The sequence below is a fragment of the Dermacentor andersoni genome, chromosome 6, assembly GCF_023375885.2.
Source record: "Dermacentor andersoni chromosome 6, qqDerAnde1_hic_scaffold, whole genome shotgun sequence".
Classification (NCBI taxonomy): Eukaryota; Metazoa; Arthropoda; class Arachnida; order Ixodida; family Ixodidae; genus Dermacentor; species Dermacentor andersoni.
In genome coordinates, this window is record NC_092819.1 from 84,015,548 (window position 1) to 84,035,231 (window position 19,684).

At 45.0% G+C, this 19,684-nt stretch overlaps 1 protein-coding gene and 1 long non-coding RNA gene across 2 annotated transcripts; both read left to right on the plus strand.

Moving 5' to 3' along the window:
- The first annotated feature begins 1,298 nt into the window (after positions 1-1,298).
- Positions 1,299-5,405, plus strand: LOC126522477 (uncharacterized). Its single transcript, XR_011894941.1, has 2 exons — positions 1,299-1,852; positions 4,706-5,405. It is a non-coding gene; the product is annotated as an uncharacterized lncRNA (long non-coding RNA).
- Positions 5,406-7,004: 1,599 nt separating this feature from the next.
- Positions 7,005-15,367, plus strand: LOC126522476 (uncharacterized). The gene is made up of 5 exons (XM_050171226.3): positions 7,005-7,183; positions 7,589-7,719; positions 11,145-11,434; positions 11,977-12,154; positions 14,343-15,367. The coding sequence occupies exons 1-5, from the start codon at positions 7,114-7,116 to the stop codon at positions 14,481-14,483; spliced, it is 810 nt and encodes a 269-aa protein (XP_050027183.2). The 5' UTR covers positions 7,005-7,113; the 3' UTR covers positions 14,484-15,367.
- The last annotated feature ends 4,317 nt before the right edge of the window (positions 15,368-19,684 follow it).

The window sequence follows — 19,684 nt, forward strand, 5'->3', positions numbered from 1 at the left end:
CTGCCTGCGACGTGGACGTGGTCAAGTTTCCCTACTTCGCGGACATTTCGCCCGGCAGCGGCCGCGTGCGCTGCCTGAAGTCGTCGGCTTCGCGTCTGCTCGACCATCGCTGCCTTATTGGCTCCAACCGGTTCCTCTCGGAGGCCGCTTGCAAGAGGACGTGCGTGGATAGCGCCCCTGAAAGGAGGCCGAAGTATATATTGGCCTGATATGCTTGTGTCGTCGAACGGACGTTGTATCTGCAGGACTACAAGTTTCGCGACGCTTAACGCTTACCTGCCGGAACCATTTCGAGCCTCAGGAGTAGCCTGTCAATTGTTATTCGTGATCAGAACGTCCAATTAAAGCTTTCCTCTTTAGCACTGCAAGTAAAACTCCTGTCAGCCAACTTTCCATGGCGTCCTCTTGCTCGGCAAGAGGACGCCAGAGGAAGCTTGCTCGGCAATGTGTTCATTGTACTTCGTGGGTGCTCAGCTTTGGGTGCGTTTGAATGTTAACTTCGAATACCGTATTTTCCACACTGTAGTCATTTGACTATACGATTTGGGAACTATACATTTAGTGGGGTATGGACTATAAATAAATAATTTTTGTAGATTTAGGCGTGCTTTCAGAAAATAAGGCCACAATGCGCCTGCAAATTATTCCCGGTCTACATTACACACACACACACACACACACACACACACACACACACACACACACACACACACACACACACACACACACACATATATATATATATATATATATATATATGTATGGAAATATCAGCTTCGCAATGATCTTCCAATATTCAATTATTGAATTGGGTCTGCACCACTCGATTCCTAACTTATTTAGTGGGTTATGCACCACAATTTCGAAGTCATCATCACTACAATCTACCGCAGCAGCATCAAACCCTATATGTATCATTTTATGATAGTAAAATTGGAATTGCCATGCTATTCGTTGTCCAGAACGTTTCGATGTCCGCGTAATACCAATGTGTTACCATTAATTGTTGGGCCTGCAATATAACAGCTGTTCGCTTTTGTCAAGTGTACCTGTTGCAATTTGCGCAGATCTGCTCAATCCTTTTGGTACTGTGATGGTCTGTGCATTGAGTACATTCGTTGTCCTCTGACGTTACGATTCACCGCTGCAAGCCTTTTGTGCTTGCTCTCCTTCGGTGTCAGTCTTCCGGCTCCAAGGGATCTCGTGCAAGCATGTTTTCGAACATACACTAGAAGGTGGCAAATGTTGGTCTCTAAAATAAGATAACTCAGAAAAGGCATCTTGCGTTTAGCCGAAGATACGAGTCTTATCGGTCCAACGCAAGCAAAGTTCTTCTTATCCACTACCTTATCGTCCCGCGCATGCGCAGTTAACTTACATAGCACTGGTTTTCCGTGCCAGTATGCGAAGTAAACGCTGTTGTGAGTAAACGCTTACGACGAATCCTCTTGCAGAGTGCACTATAATGGCGACCACCTGCCGGCAAAAGACTAACCGCCGGCTGTTCCAAGATCGCGACTCGAAAAGTTCAAGATCGAGCTCTGTGGACATCGGCCTGTGGGCAATTTACAACGACGTCAGCGCAACAGCGGATCAGTCGACGCGCGCTTCAGCGCCGACCTCGAGCGAAACGCCCAGTTTGTGTGAGCTACCCGCTCCGACGCCACCTCGACCAAGTCGTAGGTCGCTCCCCGCGCAACAAACGAAATGCGCTTCTCAGCTTGCCAGGGATCCCTCGAAATCCCCGTCAACGCTCAAGAACAAGGTTATCGACATGTTCAAGCGCAATGGTGGACGAGAGGAGGAAGAACTGGAGCTGTCGTCCACGTACGTGACAGGCGATCTGTGGACAGTAAGTGCAAATTTATTTTTTAGAGCTGTCGAATTGTCCGTTCGCACCTCAAAGACCTATGAAAACTAGGTGAGCTCACGAATCGTGAGCATAACGCATCGGTGTGGCTAAAGTACATAAAAACTACACAGTTAAAACTAAAAAAGGACAATCAAGCAAAAGTATTTATAGCATTCGTGATTTCTTTTAATTTCTATTGCCTAGTCGCGCTGTTTTGCGTGCACTTCGGCAAAGCATGCTAACAGCGCTTTGGCAGAGTTCCTAAGACAAGTATGTTTTCATTGTATGCTTGCGCGGTCATTAATTCAACCTGTCCATTTAACTCGATGCAGATGTAAATTTTCAACATGAGCATTGTCGTTAAAAGAAAGCCGCCGATTCTGCGTTTAAAGTAGTTGCTGTGCCTATAGCTCCGGTAAATGTACGACGATGAGTGGAATTCATGAAAGCAGCCCCCCCCCACCCCTAGATAGTGAAAAAAAAAAAAAAATCGCCGCCTCTTCCAGACCATGAAGATGGCCGAACAGCGAAGCTGTGTTAGTCCAATGAGTGTTACACCATGCGAGTCAAACTTCGCAAGCAGTCTATATCGTAAATCGTTTGTTTGACAATTCTTTCACCTCATTTTCGCTTTTGCGTGCTTAGCGTGCTGAGCATGCTTTAGGAGTGCTGTGTTCTCGTTCTTTTTTTTTTTGCGCGTGAGGTTTCTTTGTATTTTGTCGCTCCGTTTTTTTTTTTTTTGGCGTGCAAGTTGCTCCGCCCCTTTTATTGCGCGCCAGTAATGAGAGCAAGTTGAACAGGTGTACGGTGGCGCGAATAAAAGACAGGCCAAAAGAAGACACCGGGACACACCCAGTCACTGTGTGCCTTCTTTTGTCCTGTCTTTTAATCGCGCCACCCTACACCTATTCAAGATTCGTTACCAACAAGCCCACATTACAACCATAATGAGTGCAAGGTTTGGCGTGAAATGAAAACCATCTGATTGTTTTTGTTATTCATTTTGTGTGTAATGTTGTATTTGCTTGGTCTTGTACTGTCTCTTCTACCGCTTGATCTTGAGTTGTCTCTTGTGTCTGCACTCTTGTGTCTGCACTGCTCGGTGTACCTCCTTCGCTTGCAGTGCTTTGTCTAGACACGTTGAATCTTGCATTGCTTGCTCTTGAGTTGGCGGCAGATGACGGCGTATACATTTCACAATCACAGCCCTGTGCTTCAAAATTAAATCTGTCCGTCACGTAAGACAGCGAATGGCTCATGTCCCCTTAAGCAATGACTCATACCCTGGTAAACGCGGCCTCCCTATTACGACGACAGAAGTGAAATTCTACGCTGGAATGACGAGTGGCAACGCAGCCATTTATGGAAGAAGATGACTATCGAGCCATTGCTGATGGTGACAGTTTTAGCGAACTCCGACAACGACAGCACAGGGTCCGCATAGACAGCTTCGCTGTAAAAGAGCGTAGTGACAGTAGACAGTAGCATCATCTCGCGCAAAACACGAGATTCCCCAGTACCATGGCAAGCGGAAATAGAGAGTACGAGTGAGAGCTTCGTACGCAGCTGAGTCCTGCTTCAATGACATGTAAATACAGGGGAACGGAATCCTTTTTTTCTTTGCTACCACTGCTTTTATTTTGATTAGATTTGTTGCACTTAAGAGAAAAGGTCAGCTATATTGACCGTAGAAAGTACTTTTTTTTATTTAGGCCGTCAATTCTTATAATTCTTGAATATTGTATATGATTTCAGAGAACTGAACTATAATGTTTACACTTCCAAATTAGCAAGGAAACAAGACAATTCGATAAACTGCACCTCATAACAAATTTAAAGAGGACAAAATGTATCAATCTAGACCGCTTTGAAATGTACCGCTAATTTGTGAGTAGAACTTTTGCAGAATTTTCGCAAATATTGTAACAATTTCACGCAACTTGTAAATTCATGCATCAGATTTGATAGCTTTAGATAGCCTAATGGATGTAACTTACAGAACTGCGTTATGTTTTTGTTGCAGAGTTATGAATATGCAAACTTCGGGCTTCAATTTGCTTCAGTTTCTTTCAAGCTTATGAATATTTTGAAGCTTCTTTTAGAGAAGTTGCATAGTCCCAAACCGAAATTTCATCACTATAGTCACTAGAATGGAAGTTCCTTTCTCAAAGGCAACAAATTTCGTCCATATCGGTCCAACGGTTGTCTCATAAACGCATTTTTGCTTTTCACATGCATTTTAATAGGTGACATCGAAGTTGACCCTGAGCTAAAACCTCCCAAGGTAGTTTTCAGAAGCGACGCCCACAATGCCCTGTCTTCACGTATCGCAATCAATTTGCATTTTGCAGTGTTGAAACGAGCGTATGGCAACCGAGCGGTCAGAGTTGTGCACCTCGATTATGGCTTCCGTGCATTCGACGCATAGCGCCGAGAGATTGTAACGTCGATTGCCATCTGATAGAGGCAGGCCCCTCATTTCGCGGTGACCGAAGTCCGGGCGCGCCAGCTTTCTTTCAAGGAACACTTGCAAAAGGAACCAACCAAATACTTTGCGCCGAGGCAGCTAGGGTTCGGTTCCGGCATGCGACAGGACAACGCCGCTTTCTGAATTTGCTTTTCAGTGCTTGAGCTTCTTTTTTTCACGGCGCTTCTTTAACGGCATTGTAAGAACATTTCTACCACAAGCCCATATGTCCCATTCAATAATATTTCATGTTCATTTCAATGTCGGCAATGCGGATACTCTTTTCTATCGTGAAGTGCACCAAATACGTATCTCGATGTCATCTTCTTTCAGTGTCATTCTTTGTTCTTGTGTTAAATAAATTGCATTGTTTTCTTTTGTTTCAGCCTACCTGCCGAGCCCGGAGTGTTCAACATCGGCCACTGCCAGAACGTTTTCCAGATTTCTTCAGACGCTCCTTCAGGCGAAAATCCTACCGTGTACAGAATCCTCGCTCACATTCGCCGTAGACGTTACCGTGCTTAAAAGGCAAAAAAAAAAAATCACTTACGTGCACTTCGCTTCCAAGCTCAAGCTTTGCAAACCTGTAACACGATGTATCAACTACATATTACTCGTGTCTATATTAGGTACTCTGGTCACATCAAAGTGTACCTTTCCGAAGACGATCGGTGTTCAGAACGTTTCGCTACTGAGTTGAGCTAATGGCAAAAAAAAAAAAAAACAATTAAGACAGTTCATTTTGCCTAGCACTCGATATTTGAAGGTATGACCTACGCCTGCAGCTAATAACCCAGTGCCTAAAGAACAGCACCCACGTCTGGTAGCATCACTCTGAAATACTCTGCGCAAATGTGCATATCTGTGTTTATTTTTATGCACGCCAGTCAGTCCGGTATTTTTAATACCCCTTGCTGACGAGTCTAAGAAAAACCGACGGATTGTGCCAGCGTGCAGCGTGCATTTTCGATTCCGCAAGCCACGCATGAGTGCGTTTAATTGTCAGACCATCGTTATGTACATTTGTATTGTCACTTTTACATGACAATGTAAAGCGTGCTTACCTCAATAAAACACACGAAAACTGTTACCAGTTCTCCCGTTTATTGCAGCAGACTCAATGCTCATATAGGATTGCTCATATAAGGAACTTGTTGTTGCGCAGAAGCTCAGCAAAAAGATACAATGCCACTCCGTTTCAGTGGCATGTCCGCAGCTTGAACCCCGTAAAGCCTGATTTGACGAGTGCTGCATTGAGTATAAAATTAGGAATAGGCGTAAATACCTTGTTTTTCTTTACTCTTTGGCGTTCGTTTCTTTAGTATTCATTCTTATCATGCGTGCCTTTTTTTTTTTAGTCCAACCACCAGTGGTATCTAATAAAGAGTTTTCCACCAGCGTGGTAATCACCGTATTATTGCTTTCATTTTTTTGAACACTGGGATACACTGAATTACGCTGTCCTGTTTACACAGCCGCTTCGCTCCTTTCGGTCATTCATATAGGAGAATGTAGTTAGGTTACGTTTTTTTTTTTATTGCTGCTTTTCGCTTTGTATTCACATGTATTCTCTCCTAATTTCTGGCATGCGAAATACGCTGACGTACACGTGAAGATACGCGACACTGCCGTCATTTCGATAATCGTGATGGTGATGTGCCTTGCGTGGTTGTAAGAAACGCGCATATAATGAAACGAAGAACTAGAAGATAAAGTTTGGGAACAAGATCATACAGTGGGGGGGGGGGGGGGGGGGGGGGGAGTAATTAACTGCTCGAGCCAAGTGAATGAAAAATTGCGCTCAGTGAAATAGAAAATTGCAGCACGAACTGTACTCGTATGTCTTTCTTCTTCTCCGGAAAGTTGAAGAGGGAAAATACGATAAAAAAAAGTAGAAGTGGCATAAAAACGCTTAGACTTACATACCGCACGCAAATGAGAGCGGTACATATATTATCTTAAAAACGAAAAATAACGGCGTAACGCTCAGCACCCATCTTACAGTTCAAGCGGTTGCTTCGAAAGCCAAAGTTACTGGCTTTGGATCCTAAACCGCTACCACGCTTTCTTCGTCATTGAAATTGCGATTTCAAAAGTTCGGTAGTCTGTACGAAAAGCCAAAGTATGTCACACACATCAAGAATAAATGTTTCATAACTGATGCTAGACATATATTTCTGGTCTATACTGTAACTTGAGCCACCCTGCTTTCATGGTGTCCTAAATATTCCTATCCGGCCCATTTATTCTACGACCAGTTCTTTTACTTTCGTTCATCTTTCTGTTATTTCGGCCAAAGATACTAACTTTTCGTTATTTCATTTCAAGTACAACAGACACTGTTTCTGGCTTTACAGGTACAGGACATTTACGTCGGTAAGGGAAAAAAAAAAGAGACAGGGCTGCAGTTTCTCTCGTGCGAGATTTGCTCGCCATTATCGCTTTTACAGAACAGCAACACGCTCGTCTTTCTTTATTTTTTTACTTTTTGGTAATATTACTTTGGCAAATGTTTTTGGCTTATCGAACTATGAGGAAAACATATATAACAACTCCAACATATATGGGATATTAGGCATGGAAGGGCTAATGTCATAAAAAAAAATAATGACCACGTTTTGGAACGCGGCGCAACCGTTTCCGCCCGAAGGTTATACGATCGAAGCGCCTAAATGCCTTGAATCAGCAACGGGACATACGAATCCAGAATAATCCGCAGGCGGCCAGCTATCACTTCATCTCGTGGCCACGGCAAAAAGCATCTCGGCGTTAAGCACTCTCCTTCCTTCGAGCAATGGCCGACGTCAGCCTCGCTTCGCTTCCATGCTTCAGCTTAGACGAGAAGATACTGCAGATTCTGTGGGGTACGGCATCATTCTTACATTTTTACTTGGTTTATCCTATGTCTACCCATTGTGAAGCCTGCGACGCGCTCGGTTCAACGAAATACGTAAGCTTGTCGGCCGTCTCTGCTATATTTCCTTCCGTGCGTCTTACACCCTGGAAGCACTTGTTAACAAAAACACTACGCCGGGTGTTATCGAATCTTTCGCCTGTAGTCTGTTCGCGATTTTAAAAAAAAATAGATGAATTGATAGTGTCACGGTAAGCCATCAGGCAAAATAGTATTGTATAAGCGCGAGTTTGCGTGTAGGGTTCAAAGAGCGGAAATCACGCTGGCCTTCAAGCTTTTCGGCGGTTATTTACGCCAAAGGGCGCGCCTTTGCTAGGGGCTGTGGTGTCAAAGCGCGCATTATGCACTGTTCCAGATGAAGGCGTCCAGATGGAAGAGCTCCTGGAATTTTCCTTCGAGCGCGTGGGAAAACTGGCTGCCGAGAGGGGCGTCGAGCTGGACGACGCCCACAAGGAGGAGCTATGGCTCTACGTGCAGCGCATGAAGGTGAGCGCTGCGCACAAAGGCTTACGCTCATGATAAAAAATGATGCGCAGCGCGAAGGACAAGAACTGCGAGAGACGACCGACACAGTGCAGTGTATGTCGTCTCTAGCAATCCTTGTCCTTCGCGTTGTACGCGTCATTTTTTATCGTGAATTGCCAACTAGCCCAAGCAACCACCCTAGCTTACGCTCATCTCGAGAAAGGATTATTGCTTTTCTATTTATGTGTGCCCCGTGTCCTGTGAGACAGCTATGCACATTATTTATTGGTATAATTAATGCATAATTTGCTAGTTACTTAATGATTTAAAAGCGCAGTGCACTTTAAATGCGTGCGTTCACGTCTTATTGTACGCCACTGCTTTGTATTGGGGGTCTACGCACATAGTTACAAATTGCATTCTGGGATTTTACGTGCCAAAGCACAATTCGGTTGAGGCACGTCGTAGTGGGGGTGTGCCTCAATCGGAGTGCCGCAATTCTGACCACCTATGGTTCTTCAAGGTCAGCCTAAATTTAAGTACACCAGCGTTTTTACATTCATCTCCCATTCAAACGCGACCACCATGGCCAGGTCCACATCCTCGAGCTCAGGAGCGCAATGCCATATCCACTAAGCTACCGCGGCGGGTGAGCCTGGTTAAGTTTATTGAACTTGTAGACCTTGCTCCTTCCCAGGATATATCCTGGGAGAATAAGCGTGAATTGAATTCAGATCCGTGTGTATTAAATGCACCACATTGGTAATATTAAGCTGATTTGCCGAAACGGAGCTCTTTTTTTTGTCCCAGTTTATTAAAAACGGTTCAGTCCCGGTTCAACTCCGGAGAGGCAAATAATACTTAGAACTAAAACTAGCATATGGTGGTTCGCATGATGTAAGACTGATTACTGGCGAACAGCATCAATTTATTTTGTACAGAAACTCGATAGTGCAGACTCGAAATTGTGCGTGCACTGTTCTTCAGGCCTCAAGTAGCACGTCAGAAGCAACACCTCTTTTCTACCGCGCCCACTTCGGTTTGCATACCCGCGTGATCAAAAGCTATCGCCCATCCTGAAAACGTTTCTTCATTTTCGCGATTATATTGACACGCGTTTAAATTGTTTCTATTTTCGGTGAATGTTCTTTCACAAGTCTATGTTCCAATGTTATCGCTCAGTGCAAGACGCACCTTTGTGGATCGGAAGTTTCTAGAATGTTATCACTGGCTCTATACGTTCTTCGTCGTCACCGAACCTTGTGTAATCTGACTGTAGGCATGACGCGAATTGCGCAGTACTTTATGGAAGGCATGCGGGAACCAACGATTACACTGGAACTTCCGTCGAGTCATGTATAAAGGCCGACGCGCTTGACCCGCTGATCAGATGTTGTAGAATCGCCGACGGTTCTCACCGCTATCGTTGTGCTTTGGATGTAACCTGTCTTTCAGGGCACAGTTTCACCAAATGAAGTTAGTTTCGTGATTCAGTTCTGGTTACTGTGCTCTTCACCGTCACTACAATGTGACATCTGGTGGAAGTGCTTCGTAGTGTGCCGGAAACCCCCTGCAAGCCCAAGCCGTGAGGACATCGTCAACGTCGTCACGGACCGTCGTGCTAGTCGCAGAGGCTGCAAAAATAACCCCCGGAGCATAGACTACTTCTATCCGAAACATCCAGGAGGATCAAGCCCTTGTCAACAGCTGAAATGACAGCAGTCTCGTCTCCGATCGCCGTGTAACAACCCAGGGAGCCATCGACCTTTCACGGATCATCGGCTGAAGACCCGGAAAGATGGCTGGAGACGTACGGAAGGGTCGCGAAGTTCAACACCTGGAACTCTCAGGACAAATTATGCTGTTTATACTTCGCTTTGGGAGACGCCGCGAGGACCTGGTTCGAGAACCGACGGTTGACCTTAACTAGGTGGGAACTGTTTAGGAACAGCTTTCTGCATACATTTGCGAGCATCGTGCGCAAGGAAAGTTCAGGAGCTCTGCTAGAAGCTGGAGTGAAGCTCCCGAATGGAAAGATTGCCGAAAACATTACAGTGCAGAGATGATCCACCTCTTATACCACGCCGACCCGAACAAGTTTAACAAGTTTGAAGGCAAGAATGTTCGCTTCCTTATGCGCGGTGTACAGCACGAGCTCTTCGCCCGATTGATTCACTACCTACTCAAGGCCATCTCGGAAGCCACGGGCATCGAGGAGACGTTGGAAATGCGCCCTCAGCAATATAACCACCAAATTCTCTCGCCAAAAAGCGAAATGCAAGTACTAGGCTCCGACGTACTCTGGAAGACTATCAGAACCGTTGTAAGCGAAAGACTGCGCAAGGTGTTTTCTCCGATGCAGCCTGGAATAGCCTCGATTGCTGACATTGTTCTAGAGGAGATTCAGCAGTTACTTGGAATTCCTGAATCGCTGCAGCCCCAGCGGGAAGCGATCACAGACGCCATCGTCGCCCGCCGTCAGCTTCCCTCTCCGCGTCCGCATCAGGGCCCCGTAACACCCCAGTTCCGTCACAATTGCCACCTGAAACAAAAAAAAAAAAAGGAAGAGACACACAAACGGAACAACCCAGCAATCCATCTCTCACAGGCCACTATCTGGAAAGAAACGGTGTTTTTTTCTCACAGCGATACAGATGGGCAACTGACGCAATTATCGCTTCAGGAATATTTGATAAGTCCGACCTTCACTTCAGCATCGAGGTCTGGTTCCGAATTTTACTCCAGTTGGCAAAAACTACTTTCATATGATCACGTACGTGCTGTCGGTGCGCAGGAATATATTGACGTAGCCTGCTATACTTACGCTGATAGTGACATCTGGCAAGGCAGTCTAAACACTATGCAGGTTCTAGAGAACATTTCTTGCATTCTCTTTCTAGTCTTCAAAAACGTGAAACCTAGCTTTAAATGGCTACGTTGCTACCGAAACCTTTAGGCGAGCGCACCAGCAAAACACAGCATACATTTTAGCAAGTAATTCAAGCTTTGGTTCAAGTTCGTCACATGTCTCCAACATTCTCATGGTTCACAGATACGACCCGGCATCGTTTTATTGTTTTTTATTCTTTGTTTTGCTATCCCGTTCCTGTTTTTGTGCTTCTTTGTATTACTGCGTTGTATTTATTGTATTCAAGTATTTTTATTGTGTCATTATGTATTATTGTACTGCACGATTTTAATATTGTGCTACTACAAGATGTACTGTATTCGATAATTTTCAATTTCTGTGCTATATATTTGCTCTCAAGCTTCTCACTACCTTCTTGGTGTGGATACTAGTTCTGGTAAAACTCTTCTGCGTTTCTCTCGCCTATGTAATGCCCAGGTCCTGGGCCCTTGGGGCTAAAGTAATGAAGTGAAATGATAGCGGTAATATGTATACGGAGGTGCTACAACTCCCTTTTGCGTACAACGTACGTTCGCAGGCCGAGCAGCCAGACTGGGTGTCTCTGTCCCACTACCAGGACCGCTCCTCAAGGCAGCTCTTCGACTCCTGTTTAGAGGATTTCACCGGTTCCACGCACTTTCATACTGCACAGCTCACATGGGACACGTCGTCTTGGAACCAGTCATGTCATGCCTCCTTCAGCCAGGACTCATTAGAGACCACAGCGTTGCCCTGTGCAGAGATAAGCAGTGCGGGCAAGGCCAACAGCGTCAAAACCAAGTCCTCCAAGCGGACGTGCAAGACGCCCAAGACATTCAGGCTTTCCAAGTATGGTCCCGCATGCACTTCTCTAACTGGTTTAAGTTATGGACGCCGTATTGAGCATTGTTCAGTCTTTCAGTGGCGAAGCTTGTGATAAAATTTGACAATGCCGCTAACTTGGAAGTGCTTACGATTCCTACACGTCTTTGCATTTACTTGTGGGCTTGCTTGCGTGCGTGCGTGGAAATGTATGCCCATGCTTGTGTTCGCCTGTGCGTGTATGCGAGCGTGCGTGCGCCTGTGCGGGCAAACAGGCCATTTTGGTCCGATGCCCCCCAAATAATATCAAAGCGGCAAGTAATACTGACAGACGGAGAGTTGTACTTCCGTATAAAATACGGAGGATCCGCAAAGTTTGGATTCTAATCTAATTTCGTGTATACTATTGATTGTATTTATTTGTGAACATAGGGGAAGATACATATGTAAGCTTTAAAGAGGTTATTTACACCTTCAACTGCATGCAGTGTTGCTCTCGAGTCAGTATCCGAGCTCAAGGCGACGGCCTTTGGTTAATGCTTACCCATTCGTTGCTGTTTATCGAGCAGATGTGACCTGAGCCCGATCTCTCCCAAGCCGAGGGCGCCGGTTCGTCGCTCGCGCAGCAAGGTTGCCGCCCTGCTGAGCCGTTTAGTGCGCGAAAGGACTGCTAAGGAGCCGCAGGAGGATCGTTTCTTTACACGAGGCATTTGGCCTTCATGGCTCAACTTCAATACGACGCCCAAGGTAAGCCGTGACGCACAACGCTGCACTTCTGGCACGTTAAACATTAACGGTATACGAAAAGGTGATGGTTATATCAAAAGTTCTGATAGAATATGTTGTCTTTAATGACACTGCTTTGGAGAGAATAAGGATCTTTATTTTTAGGACGACAGACAGCTGAGCTAGTTGGTAAGGATTCATTATGCAAAAAATAAATGAGGCATGCAGACAGCACACAAGAGTAGAGAAGTGGACAACACGAACGCTGACTATCAACTGAAGGGAGCACTGAGGCGAAAAAAGAAAGACACAAAACTCATCTACGCAAGCTCAGGAATGGTAACACCACGTGTCAGCCGGGTACGCGTGCCGGTCTACGTGAGCGATAACTGTTAAGGCACTTAATCTTTTCTTTATGTAAAGCAATCGAAGGCTGACTCACGCACGCACTTCCACCATTATATATATATGCCATGCCTCTACCATAAGACGCGTATATCTTCATTCTTATGTCTGTACAATATCGCGCATTCATCTAACTCTGGCGTGCAGTTACAATCTTGGCAGTGTATCAATCAGAGGCTAATGGAACATAAAAGGTCGTTAACCGGTGGATCGCCTTCTAATCTTTCCCTACATTGCCAAGCTCGCCGGAAGCTTTTGATTTACATTATCTTAAACGTGTGCTACAGCTTCGTAATTATGTTGGCAGCTACTTCAAAGAACTACCGTGCAAGTTTTATTACAGAATAGAATAAAAAGAGCAGAAAACAAGCTATTCAAGCACGCACGGGCGAAGCTAAGCTCACCGGCCTTCGTTATGTAGACGGGAGATTAGCCGCCTCCATGAGCAAGCTCAAGCGGTCACCCACTGTGTTATGGTCATATATATATATATATATATATATATATATATATATATATATATATATATATATATATATATATATATATATATATATATATATATATATATATATAGTTTATTTTTTTTCTAGGAACCAGCACCAAAAAGAAATAAGTTACAAAATTTAAAGAAAATCGACAGGGCACGTTCACAGCTCCCAGCCTATACGAAAAATATAAAGTGTAAGCTCCACAGTACAAATGAATAATCTCGATATCATTTTCAAGAGTGGGCCAGGACGACAATGTGATGGTGCCCTTGCGTTGACTTGCAGCCGGGGATGTTATGGTCCGCGCAGAGGGTGATCACAAACTTTTAAAAATCTGGCACTTCGCGGAGGCACCAAACATCTACGTGCGCAACTACTACTCGTGGGTCTCAGTGCAACTCGCTGCGGTTACTCAGTTGCTATGGCGTCCCGCTCCTGAAGACGAGGTGGAAGGTTCGATTCCCGTCTTCGATGGCACCGCATACTGATACGGGTAAATGGCAAAAGAAATCGTCTACTGTGTTTTGGGCGTACGATAAGAAAATAACTTTCGGCGTTCAAAACAGAATGGAGCGGCCAACTACGGCGTCCCTTCTGAATTTAAGGCGTAAAACCCAATAATATATTATTGGGCGCCGATGCTACTTCGAATCGCAATAACACCATCGCTGCTGCTAAGCTTGAAAATCGGGAGCATTATGAAAACCATTCATGATTCTTTTTTTTCTTACTGATTTAGGCTGAGAAGCAGTACGGATGCTATTAGCGCTATTCTGCACTAAGTTGTGCACGACGTCATGTGCAAAGCAAGTCACTTCAGCAGGTAGAGTGATGCTGAGGGGTACGATCGAAAAGGCAAGGTTTGACCAAGGCTTGCAACATGTTTACAATGCAACGGCAGCGAAACCAGAGTATGAGCTATAATTTATAAAATATAATACTGACAAAAAAACAGCATTCTTTATTAACATATACCATAGCATATCATTGTGCTGCCGAGTTTAGGGCTTCTGGTACCATCTGTGTTATGTCAGCGTGGACTCGGACACATACCTGTTTAGCACCGATCGCGATGCCTCAATGGCTATGGCATCGCGCTCCCGAGCGCGAAGTCGCGGGTTCGACTCCCGATCGCGCTGGTCGCATTCCGACGGAGTGGGTATGCGAGAACTCTCGTGTACTTACGTTTAGGCGCACGCTAAACATCCCGAGGTGGTCAAAATTATTCGGCCTCCCTCATAACACAGTGCTGTGCTGTTTTGAGGCGTTGTACCCACAAGCTCCACACGTGCACGCTCACTTCACCCTTGCAGCAATCCAGTCCCACAGCACAAGGCAATGGACGAAGCAGTTCCGCCCTCCCCGGACGCCAGAGGACGCCGTTGCTGCTGCGCTGGCTCGGCCGCAAGCGGTCGCACGGATACAGGGTGTCGACTGTGCGACAGCGACCTTGATCGAGGCTCGACATTAACATCCATGCCATCCAGAGTTTTTCCATCCTTGACAATGTGCACATGGCGGTACCCGAACTGGCTTGCCATCAAACTACCTTTCCGTGCTTCAATCCTCATGTGCACGCTTCTTGTTTTAGCCACACTATACAAGGTGTTTCACCTAACTTGAACAAAGCATAAAAAAAGTGGGTAACTGCCCCTGAATGAAACCAATGACGTATGGTTTGCCGTCATGTGGCGCTGCTAAGAGTATTTTTTATATTCCGCTTAATTAGTTAACTAACGAAGATCAATTATGCAATATGTTTATTATTCACTTTAGGGGCAAGTGCGTTTTGATACGTTGTAGAGCGCGCACGGTTCTTTCGCTCGAAGCACGGTTGAGAGGGCTGCAATGGGATAGCGCGGGAGCGCAGTCACGGGGGTTTCTTATATTTCGCGGGCTTTCTTTAAACGCCGAAAAAAAAATCACGCTCCAGGTATGTTGCCACAAAAAATTGGATCGGTCATTTTTGAACCTCCTACAACGTAACGAAACGCACTTGGCCTTAAAGTGAACATTACAAAATTTTGAATAATTCATCTCGGTTAATTCACCAATTAAGCGGAATATAAAACGTTATTTTGAGGAGCGCAACTTGGCGGCAAACCATGTCATTGGTTTCACCCAGCTGCGGTTAACCACTTTGTCTTAAAATAATTGGTTCAAGTTACGTGAAGCAGCCTGAATACTTGGGCCCCTTTCACCATGCTTACGTAGGGCTCCGAATTTGTCATTTCTTTTCATCATCTTCATCTCAACAATTCTCGACGATTCGCGCAAATTATGCACATTCTTCGCATTCATTTTTAATAAACAATGGGTCGTTCATTTTTCAAACAAACGGGTCTTTTTCTTGCGGGCTGGCCTGAAAGCTATGGCTGGTGAGCTTCCACAGCTACCTTGTTTTTCCACAAGACAGAGAGACAGGCGGACAAAGAACTTTAATGAGGTCCTGAGAGGCGTCGCACTTATAGCAGCACCGCGGGCCGCAAGAAAAGTAGATAACTTATCAAGAAATGGGTCAGGCGAAGAAAATCTCTGCAATGCTATTTACTGCGCACTTGAAGGTATTCAAGCTATTGAATGGGACGGCGATAAAGGATCCACGGCGAATATCTCAACATTTGGCTCGCAGATGACATTGTCCTGTTTAGCGGCACTGGGAACGAGTTACAAAAATTGATTGGAAACCTTAACCGAGAAAGTTTAATAGGGCTGAAGACATATGCAGAAGACAAAGGCAATGTTAAATGGTTTAGAAACACGACAAGAACTTATGATCGCCAATCAGCTTCTAGACCACGTGCAGGAGTACGTTTAAGTAAATTACTTGGAAGAAACTTCAAGGTTAATAATGAAGCTCGAGAACAAATTAAGGACCGCGCAAAGAGCGATGAAACGAAGAATATTAGGCGTAGAATTAGGAGGCAGGACTAAAGCGGTGTGGATCAGAAAGCAAATGGGGAGAGCCGATAATCTGGTTAACATTACGAGAAAAAAAATGGAGCTGGGGAGGCCATATAATGCGTATGGCACATAACCGGTGGATCATAAGAGTTACAGACTGGGTGCCAAGGGAAGGGAAGCGCAGTCGAGAATAAGGAAATTTGCAGGCACAAGTTGGAATCAGCTAGCGCAAGACAGGGGTAATTGGATATCGCTGTGAGATGCCTTCGTCCTTTTTGCAGTGTACATAAAAACGGCTGCTGCTGCTGATGGCGCCGCCGCTGCCGATGGCGCCGCCGCTGCCGATGATGATGATGATGATGATGGTGGTGGTGGTGGTGGTGGCAACAAACACTCATTCAGGTTACAATAAATTCATTTTCATGTCAAAAGTGTGTTTACTTGCATACTTGGATATTCGTCGTAAGTTCTGCTCTAATATTTTTTAATGCAGCTGAAGCAGTGTCTCAATGCGAAAGAAGACAGAGCTGCTCATCGGTAGGACATTAAATTTTGCATGTGTAATAAAAAACAGTTAAGCGCGTACATGTTGGGACCAACGCTGCGATTTCGCTCGAGCACTAAGCTGGGAGCGTAAGCGATATTATCAGCGATATTTTTATTGTGCCTTTCGGGATGAACGGCAATGATGTGGGCAGGTTCATCATCATCATCATCATCATAATCATCCTGGTTACGCCCACTGCAGGGCAAAGGCCTCTCCCATACTTCTCCAACAACCCCGGTCATGTACTAATTGTGGCCGTGTCGTCCCTGCAAACATCTTAATCTCATCCGCCCACCTAACTTTCTGCCGCCCCCTGCTACGCTTCCCTTCCCTTGGAATCCAGTCCGTAACCCTTAATGACCATCGGTTATCTTCCCTCCTCATTACATGTCCTGCCCATGCCCATTTCCTTTTCTTGATTTCAACTAAGATGACATTAACTCGCGTTTGTTCCCTCACCGAATCTGCTCTTTTCTTATCCCTTAACGTTACACCCATCATTCTTCTTTCCATAGCTCGTTGCGTCGTCCTCAATTTAAGTAGAACCCTTTTCGTAAGCCTCCAGGTTTCTGCCCCCTAGGTGAGTACTGGTAAGACACAGCTATTATACACTTTTCTCTTAAGGGATAATGGCAACCTGCTGTTCATGATCTGAGAATGCCTGCCAAACTAGTAGTCGGATTCCTGATTAATAAGAATATAGCCGGTAACATACAGGAATTCTATAGCATTAACGAGAGGGTGGCAGGTCTTGTTGTGAAACTTAATAAGAGGTACAAACTGAAGGTTGTACAGGTCTGTGCCCCAACATCCAGTCATGATGACCAGGAAGTCGAAAGCTTCTATGAAGACGTGGAATCGGCGATGAGTAGAGTGAAAATAAAATACACTATACTGATGGGCGACTTCAATGCCAAGGTATACGCAAGAAGCAGGCTGGAGACAAGGCAGTGGGGGAATATGGCATAGGCACTAGGAATAGCAGCGGAGAATTATTAGTAGAGTTTGCGGAACAGAATAATATGCGGATAATGAATACCTTCTTCTGCAAGCGGGATAGCCGAAAGTGGACGTGGAGGAGCCCGAACGGCGAGACTAGGAATGAAATAGACTTCATACTCTGCGCTAACCCTGGCATCATACAAGATGTGCAACTGGGCACGTTCAGGAAAGAATAATGTGCTTACGACTGGCTGTCGACGGGTGGCACTGCTGATCACACCCGGAATGGCAGGCTTCCCACTTAAGCGTCTAAAAAAAACTACGAACAACTCCCAGGTCGGCAGAAACAACGGGCAAAGACGTGCCTTTGTTAGATTCAAGTCTTTGAGCTGGGGCCCGACGTACCCGTAGACGTCATATCTCGGCACCTGTCACCGACTCCTGGCAGCGATGTTCTCGTTTGTCAGCGTTTACATCCCTTCTAAGGGACACTAAATAACAAATAATTTGAGCCGTGTTAGCTAGTTACATTTTCACTATCTATTACCAATTACAAATTTTACAGTAGCAAAAAGAAAACCGACTCTTTTTGCGAGAAGACGTTTCATAAGCCAGAAGACACGCAAGAACTAAATACTGGTGGCGACGTCACCTTGAAGTTCTTGCGCCAGCTCGCCATGACGTGATGATTTAGACGCCGTCCACAAGGGTAATACGTAATTTCTAACTGGCAAAAATGAACTACATTGTGTTTTGAAAGATTCAAACATTGCATACGGCAAGCTTTGGAAGCTTTTACTCAGCAAACACAGTTCATATACGAAAAATTAAATACCATTAAATTCGTTACCTTACGCTGACATACCGGCGCGGACAGCACGGGGTACGTCACGTCAATTCTTAGAGGCGTTTCATAATAAAGAGCAAGGTTCGTCTTGTATTAGCGACATATCAATTTTAATTCTGCATGCAGAAAGAAAGTTTTTCAATAGCCGGCTGCAAATTAGGGTGTTGCGCGGTTGAAGCTGTTCTGTATGTTGTGCATTCACTTGGCGTGTGTATATTGGATGTTATACATTATAGAATAAACAGTCGAAAGTTAGCACTCCTCTTGTTCCCTTCCGTGCTTCCTTGTTCGCGCCAAGCGATCATATTTATGGCCTACTCATATGAACCGACTAGCCCAGCAACATGTACTTCTTCCCGGACCAGGATGAATTTTTCTTCAACTGCGAGGCTTTTCTTTCGAGGAACCCGTATGGGTTTCCTTTGTAGCGATTGCTACGATTGAGTGGTTGTCGCATTTTCCCTTAACTCAGCATGTAATTCTGGCAAACCGGCGCCGGGCTCCGGCGTGAATTTTAAAAAAATAAAACTTTATAGTTAATTTTGTCTTCTAATATACAATCTACTGTCGTGAAATTAACGAAAATAGAGTCCTCAAGGAACAAGTTACCCTTCTAAGCTAATACAGTGTATCTCTTTATTGTACCGTCAACATGATGATCGCCGATTCAGCAACTCATCTCACTGAAAACATGAACCCATAGAAAAACAGATTGGTAAAGAGTGGACACACCCGGATGACCTTGCGGCCGAGCTGCTGCACTGCCGCGAGCGCCCCGAGCAGCTGGTCGGACCGCTAATTTTGTCTACTGAGATTTTAGACCCGTTCTTTAGCTATGCTCCTGTTTCGGTTTCAATAACACTGCTTTCGAATCTGATTTACCTTTGGCTACAAAAATGTTAAATACGTCGCTTCTAGTGGAATGCAAGAGCTTTAATATTTCATTTTGAAGCAAGTTGTACGAATGAACGTAATAAAGTCGGGGATCGCGAACATCTTACTGGAAAAGCCGCCAAGCTTCTCGAGGAACCAGCAAGGCTGAATCAGCTCATGCAGATTGGAAAAGTAATGCGATCAAGGCTCTCATTACTGCAGTTCTACAGTTTCTGAGCCGCTTTCTCCCATTTCCACTCAATAGGAAGCAGTGGTTGCCTACAAAAAAAAAAAAATTCTTGTTTGCATAAGGAATTGGACCGAAAAAATACTGGATCACACACTTGCTAAATACACAAACTACAAGAAAAATGTTTTAGCATTGACAAGCAACGCGTCAATTAGTAGTGTCACTTCCGAACAGGTCCAGGCGCATGCAATAAGCAGTGGAGTAAACATCCTTCACAAAACGAATCCAAATGCGCATTACACTGCTCCAGCTGCGCCATATGACTCATTTGTGTGATGGTACGGGTGAGCCA